This window comes from Cylas formicarius, unplaced genomic scaffold (assembly GCF_029955315.1).
Source record: "Cylas formicarius isolate icCylForm1 unplaced genomic scaffold, icCylForm1.1 PGA_scaffold_10__41_contigs__length_53128322, whole genome shotgun sequence".
In the NCBI taxonomy this organism is placed as follows: Eukaryota; Metazoa; Arthropoda; class Insecta; order Coleoptera; family Brentidae; genus Cylas; species Cylas formicarius.
The window spans coordinates 30856667-30863812 of NW_026844214.1; the positions used below are offsets into that span (position 1 = coordinate 30856667).

A 7146-nucleotide genomic window follows, 5' to 3' on the forward strand; every position below is an offset into this window, starting at 1 on the left:
AAGAAAATATTTACTTGTAGATGCACATCTTCTGTCTTGTATCGTGTTGACTCTGCCTTGGAAAAAGTCTTAGCTTTGTACCTCATTTTTATCATTCTATTCAACAACTAAAAAGTATTAAGTTAAATGCAGACGACATTATAGTTAGTTTCCAAGTTAAATCTCTCCCGAAAACCTCCCTGCAGAATTTCTCATATTAATAAAAAAAATAGATTTGGGATGTAACAAACAAATTTACGAACAAATATTAGGAACATCGGATCCGCGATTTCCCATGCATCACAAATATTTTGTGTTACATTTTGAAAAACTAGGCACTGATAAGTTACACATAAAAATAAAATGTGGACGAACTATCTAACCTCCATACATACAAACATCAATTTCAAAATCGAATTCGAAAATAACAACACCCTTCACTTTATAGACGTTTTTATTAATCGAAAACCAGCTTTAACCTTGGGCCATTTCGTCTATAGAAAACCGACTCATACGGATCGATACGTAAAAAACGTAAAAATCATCCATGTTCAATTCAGTTCTTCTCACCAACAATTTCCATTATCAAGATATCAGACGGCCTATTAAAAAATACACTTCAACAAAACCACTTACAGAATGCAACTCCCGTTTGCCATTGAAATATTTTAAAAATGTCAGCGATTTCTTGTCCTATAATCTCCCGATCTCTGCGATCGGTTAAAGGTTAAATTTTGCATGAGACAGCATACCGTGAAACTGCGGCAAAGACTTAATCGAAGAAACAGATCTAAAAATATCAAGCAGACTAAAAAATACCAGAGATCACTCAGAATTCGAGAAATAATTACATCAGCGGTTTCTGAACATCGTCACGAAACAGGAAGCCTCGCTTTATGCGACAATACCAAATACTTGCCTCTAACCCTCTCTTTTATTCAAGAAAAAATTGTGAATTTATCGCAATAATCAAACAGCCCAATAATATAAACCGCGGTACAGGTGTCATCCGCGAAGCAATTAAAACTCTCCCTACCATTCGACCAGGCCGGTATTTAAGGTGCGTGCAGAACAATCATCAAATCAGTTTCAGACAATGCTCTAAAGAAGCCACGAGCATCCTGCGGAAGTTTCTTTGAAAAATAATTATTAGCACGAATAAACATCACAAACAAAACAAAATTTTCAAAATAAAGCTTAAAAGTAACTTGCAAATGTACATAAAAATTACAAATTGGCTTGTCCTAGAAATTTTTACAATTTATTCAGGTGCATTGGACAATGAAGGTTTTCTTAATATTCAGACACAAATATATTAATTACATTAATTAATTAACACTTCTCGCAGCTTAAGGTTTTATTATAAATTTATAAGAAACCTTAACTTTTATAATATTTTTTTTTACTTTTGTAAGAGGTCTAATAACTAACCAAAATGGTTTTATAATATTATAAAGGTTTCCATTTTAATAATAATGTCAGACTTTAGCTAAGCCTCAATTTTACGAATGAATTAAGTAAGGTTTCCGTATCATACACATCAGCAATTTACATACCAGTTCTGGCAACGATCCAATCCAAATACGAAGTAACCCTGGTGTTAATTGAGGGACTGTCGATATTGCAGTCGAGCCCGTGGGATATGATCCCGATAAGATGCAACCTTTGAGTGCTCGGATCCATCCACAGCAACGGGCCTCCAGAATCACCAGCGCACTCGCGATGTCTCAGAGTAAATGTACATATATGATTGTTGTTGATATTCTCAGTCTGGTCCCGGGCGCACTGCTGGTTTGAAATTACAGTGAGACTTGTCTTCCTTAGCACGTCCGATTTGCTATCGGAAACGTTCAGGCTACCCCATCCTAATACAGTAACAAACGTAAAACGAGATACAAAGTTACTTATTCATAGAGGTACTACAAAATATCCGTATATAACGTGAGCAAAGAAAAACTGAAAATAGAAAACAAAGAAAATAAAACTAAATTCTATGGGATTATTAACCTCAACCGCCTCTTAATATCCCCAAAAACGTTGGTCGAACATGTCAAGTTCTACGTGAAAAGTGACCATACCAATATTAGATTTTTCACGTATTCTGGTTATCAATCCATTTATAAAATATTTTAAATTGATCATGTTCATCTAGGCATTGTTTACTATGCAAGTTATAGTCCATATCTTCTATTTGGCAATTCAAAAATATGTATTTTAAGAAGAAATGATACTAAAATATTTTTCGGAAAATGACTTGGAGAGAAACAACATTTTTAATAATTCCAAAAACAATACTGTTAAAGTCACTTCCAAATTTTTTAGATCTAAACTACAGCGTTTTTGATTGTAGAAACTTACCCAATGCCGTAACAAGTTGACCAACGAAATCGGAGGTTTTCTACCGAAATGGTAAGCATATGGGACCGATATATAAACTAAACACTATTTGGTTTTGAGTTTTAATGATCGCGATGTCATCTATCACCGTATTAATTAGACTGAAGTTGGGGAAGATTTCGTAGGTGTTAACATTATAAATCTTCGAATAAGGGGTGGTTCCTAAAAGGCAAATTATTCTTATAAATATAGGACGGTCGTTCAATATCCTAATTTTATCTCGCACTTTTTAATATTTGTTTCGCATAATAATAAAAATAAAGGCAACAACAAAAACAATAAGATAATTCAAGATTTAAATATACAGATTAAACATAAATACGGTCGCAAGATATTTGAGAAGGAAAGAAAAAGTTTAATAACAACTTAATGCTGCCATTTAAGCCGCTCCTAACTACGTTGTCATTCAATTTAAAATCATAAAATCAGTACAGATTCGGATTCTGTGCCATTAAAATATCAGGTTTTGCCCGAAATTTGATTCTGAATTCTCGGTAACTCGTGCTGTAACCTCCAGGCCGTTTATCTATCATGTTTGTCAAGAAATTCTCTAAAATCCCAATTATGCATTCATCATTCGTTACCAAAGTGTCACTTTAAAATGTCAGCTTCATTAAACACTGTCGCGGGTCAATTCGAGCGTTTGCATTTCTCTAGATCGCGAACGATCAAATTGTTTTCGGTAGATTTAAAAACTGTTTAAATTTACAATGGTTATAATTGCCGGTGTTCGTAACAATAAGACAAAAAGTAGGTTACTAAATTATTACAATAGGCACATATTTCTTTTCTCAAGACATGCAGAACGACAGGTACTACAATTCTTACACAAAATGTTAATATATCAAAAATGGTATATACCCCCTTTGACATTTCATTTAATTTATAAATGAATAAGTGCATAATTAGACATTTTGGATTAGGGAGTGGAAAAACATGTTGAAGCTAACAATAAAGTCGGATTTTTGACAAATACGATAAATCGTCTTTTTTGCTAATACAGTGCCATTAACCGAGAAACAAAAGAAAAATGAGATGTCAAAGTTGCTCTCCCTCTACCACCGTGTTCATGGAATGAGTGTCTTGTTAGGTGTTATGAAACAGTTTTATAATTCTTCAGGTATTCCACCGTTTTCATACTTTTTGGGCACTTGGTATAGCTTTAAATAAACGAAGCAATTAATAGTTCTTAAGAAATTGAGCTTTTCATATTTTAAATACAACGTTAAATATTGCAATTGTAATTGTAAACTTGAATTTAGTTTTATTCAAAAAATTTTAACATTTTATTGATTTAAAATTCTGGATATGGATAATAAAATTGACCACTTAAAACAGATTTGACTAGTTACTATCCCGAAACAGATGAAATCCACTTTAGTGTAAGTATCTACGATCCTCGTTATTAACATTAAATTTAATGCAGTTAGCTAGACTTATGATACAGGGTAAATCAAAAATGCATAAGGCCATCATTATAAAAAAATAAATATGGCGGGAAGAACTATAAACCACGAGGAAAACACAATTTGGAAAAATTGAATTTGTGGTTTTATTTTTTTTAATAAAAAAATTCGGTGGTGTCCATTTGAGAGTCATAGCTCCGTAGGTTGCGCCTATAGAAAAAAAATTTTTTTCGTGCCTTATCTGAATCTCAGAGACTTTCCCGCACACCCGGTATAATTTGGATTCGGGAGTAGAAAGAGTAGAAAGAGAAAAGTAGAATTCGGGAGTAGAGGAGAGGGAGTAGCAACGACGTTTACTTAATGTTTGTCGAATGAAACCCACTAAGCGGATATCGAAATATCGATCCCTATAGACAAATCGATACTTTGTATTTTGATCGCAATACGCGCGAGATTTTACGTGAAACTGACGATATTGCATTACCTGAAGTGATGTTGTGCCCGCCCACTAAAACCGAAAACGTGCTGCGATCTCTATTGTAGACGCAATGACCGGCGGTCAACACGAAAAATTCAGAGATTATGCTAGCCCCGCAAATTATGATGAAAGGGTTCAGATTTACCAGCCCCGCCATCGAAGGGTACTCGTTGACGCCCGTTTCTTGTCCTCCAAGGATTGTAGCCTAAAAAACGTACGTTTTGCCATGTGAAATTCGAAATTTCATCGGCATGGCCTACAATAAATTCAATGAAATATAAAACGTTTCTAGAACGGCGGGAAGAAGTGCAATTTAATTTTGCTGCTGGAAAAGCTATTCGGAAGAATGTGAACCAATCAGTAATGGCATTTAAATTTAAACAGCTATATTTCAATCCAAAGAAGATTGTTGCGTAAAAATTGAACAGGTGTTTGGCAGGGTAATTCATTTTATTATTCAAAATAAAACAATCAACCTTAATTACTTTTTCAAAAATAGAAGTGTTTTCTAAAGTTGCAGCTATATATACGTTCTTTTCCTACTTTAGTTTGCAAAATAGAAAGTGCGTTAAATAAGTTTTTAATTTTATTTATAATAGGGTCAATAATTTTTAATTTTGAGAAACTCGAATTTTCGAAATCTTGTAAAATTATTAGAACTTCATATTTGTTAATGACCTATACCAATACACCTTTATTAAACATTGAAATCTCTCTATAAGCTGATTTTTAAACATTTAGACCTATTTGATTAATTTCCTATTCTAGTTATTTGTCATTTTGACACACTTGTTGGAAGGTTTGGTTAAATTTCTCAAGAAAGATAAGAGCTAAAGAATTAAGGAAGCGGCGTAAACATCTAATCGTTTTGCTGTCAGCTAGAAACAAATAATAGACCGGTATATACGGGTTACAAATAAAATTTATTGATTTATTGATTATATATTTACGTCTCAGTATAAATTCATAGAGTCAAAAAGACGATGCCTGATTGACATAATTTTTTCCAAAGTATTTGCAGTCTTTGCTGCAAATACTTTGGAATATGGTTTTTTATAATTATGAAAAATAAGGTCGCAGACTATAAATATCGTGTAAGATGTTGGGATACCTTATCTTAGTCTTATTCAATAGTTCTGCAATTGCTGAGCTCTGTAAAGGTTAGTTTGATTTAAACACTGCGTCACAGCATTTTACTTGTCAGGACGACTGAAAGCTCACAAGAATTTTTTCTTACATGTGACTGAATTTGTTGCTTTATGAATTTTTTCAGGATTTTGGACAGAGTGGGCAAAATGTTTAGTGGAGTTTTTTAAAAGAGTCTGGTTTGTTTACTTTACTTAATAAACTCTGGAACTTAACATAAAGATAAGATAAGGACAATTTAAAATAATTTAAGTGAAAAACACGAAAACTAAGAACCATTTAATACTTTTATTGGAATTTTATTTATTATTCATAAATTATAGTTATTTTAATAAACAGAAAGCAATAAGTATTCGAATACAAAATATCCTGAATACTTCTTATACACCGAACGTCAGTTTTCTTACTGAATGGCAACTATTCACTAACTCTATAAGATTGATGGGAGTAAACGCTTCGCGAGCGACTTCCTCTAATTGTGATTTGGTTTAGAATATTCTTTAATATAAGATCTGTAAATATCCCCCATAAAAAAAACTAGAGGAGTTAGCATCACACACCACTATCCACTACTTCCAATCCAACACTATCCAAACACTTCATTTAATACTCTATTCAAGAATTAATGCTTGGATTTTGCAACTTGTGCAATCATATTCAATTTCCGGATTTTCTCTTCCTCATTTAAGTCGCTTTGATTTTGCGTTGCCTCCTTGTCTAGTTGTTGCTGTCCCGGATATTTATCGAAATAAAGTTCATTAACTGCCTCTGCGTTCAGTTTCTCCATTAAAATTATGTGATACAAAATTCAATAAAGCATAAAATTTATGCCCTTAACTGACAGCGACACAATACACTAATACATAAAAAGAATGCCCTATATTTCAGGACTATGATTGCCATATAAAATAAGGAAGTTGAATTCATTAATGAGAAAACGAAGAACTGTAAAAAAAATCTGAGTACGCTAGTGCATTTGCCTTAAAATGCCATAATAATGTTTTTATCTGGATCCAAAATTTTCATAAATAAAAATGTTATGGGCAATTTTCTAAAGGGCCGAAAATTTAAAAATGCTCTATATCTCGGTAGTGAAGATGTCGCCTTGCGGATTTAACAATTAAATGTTTCTCAAGAATGGAACCCTTGACATGCAAGTTGGGTTGTGAAAAGTCAAGATGTAAAAATGTCCCGACTTCGTTTATATTTTTGTAGTAGTAGAAATGCCTTTTTCCTCAGTAGATTTAATAAGTTCGCAAAATTCTATTAAACTGGATTTTCGTTTGCACTTTCTTGCTAAAACGTAATAATCACTTTTTATCTTTTCTTGTACACTAAGAATGCATCATCAATTGGTCGTATAAAAATCGTGCGGTGCAGGGGGTGGTGGGGGTGAATTTTCTAAAAATTGTCAAAAAATTATTATTATTTTGTTGTATACACCATACTGCTCTTAAATTGACAAAACCGCTTTTCAATATTTTTATTAGAAATACTTTATTTTTTCATTTTAAATACACCGCATAATGCTTTTATATGGGAGTCTCTACTGAATAAAAGCTTGCTCTGAAATCTCATTTTTATGTTATCGTTTACCTCGCTGTAACTTGAAAACTATTTGGCTTATCAAAAAAGTGTTTCCTCTAATAGATATGCATTGAAGGTCAACGAATCCGTTATTTTTTTGAAAACCCCAATCTGATGGACAGTTTTTTTTTCATTAGCAAAATGTGAAACCAT

General features: G+C 32.7%; 1 protein-coding gene across 1 annotated transcript; it reads right to left on the reverse strand.

Annotated features, from left to right (window-relative positions):
- Positions 1-1527: 1527 nt before the first annotated feature.
- Positions 1528-6687, reverse strand: LOC132697662 (venom serine protease 34-like; the record flags this gene model as incomplete). Its single annotated transcript, XM_060663240.1, has 4 exons — positions 1528-1816; positions 2382-2538; positions 4267-4465; positions 6679-6687. Coding segments are annotated over 4 exons (654 nt in total), but the record flags the coding sequence as incomplete, so codon positions are not given.
- Between the last annotated feature and the right edge of the window lie 459 nt (positions 6688-7146).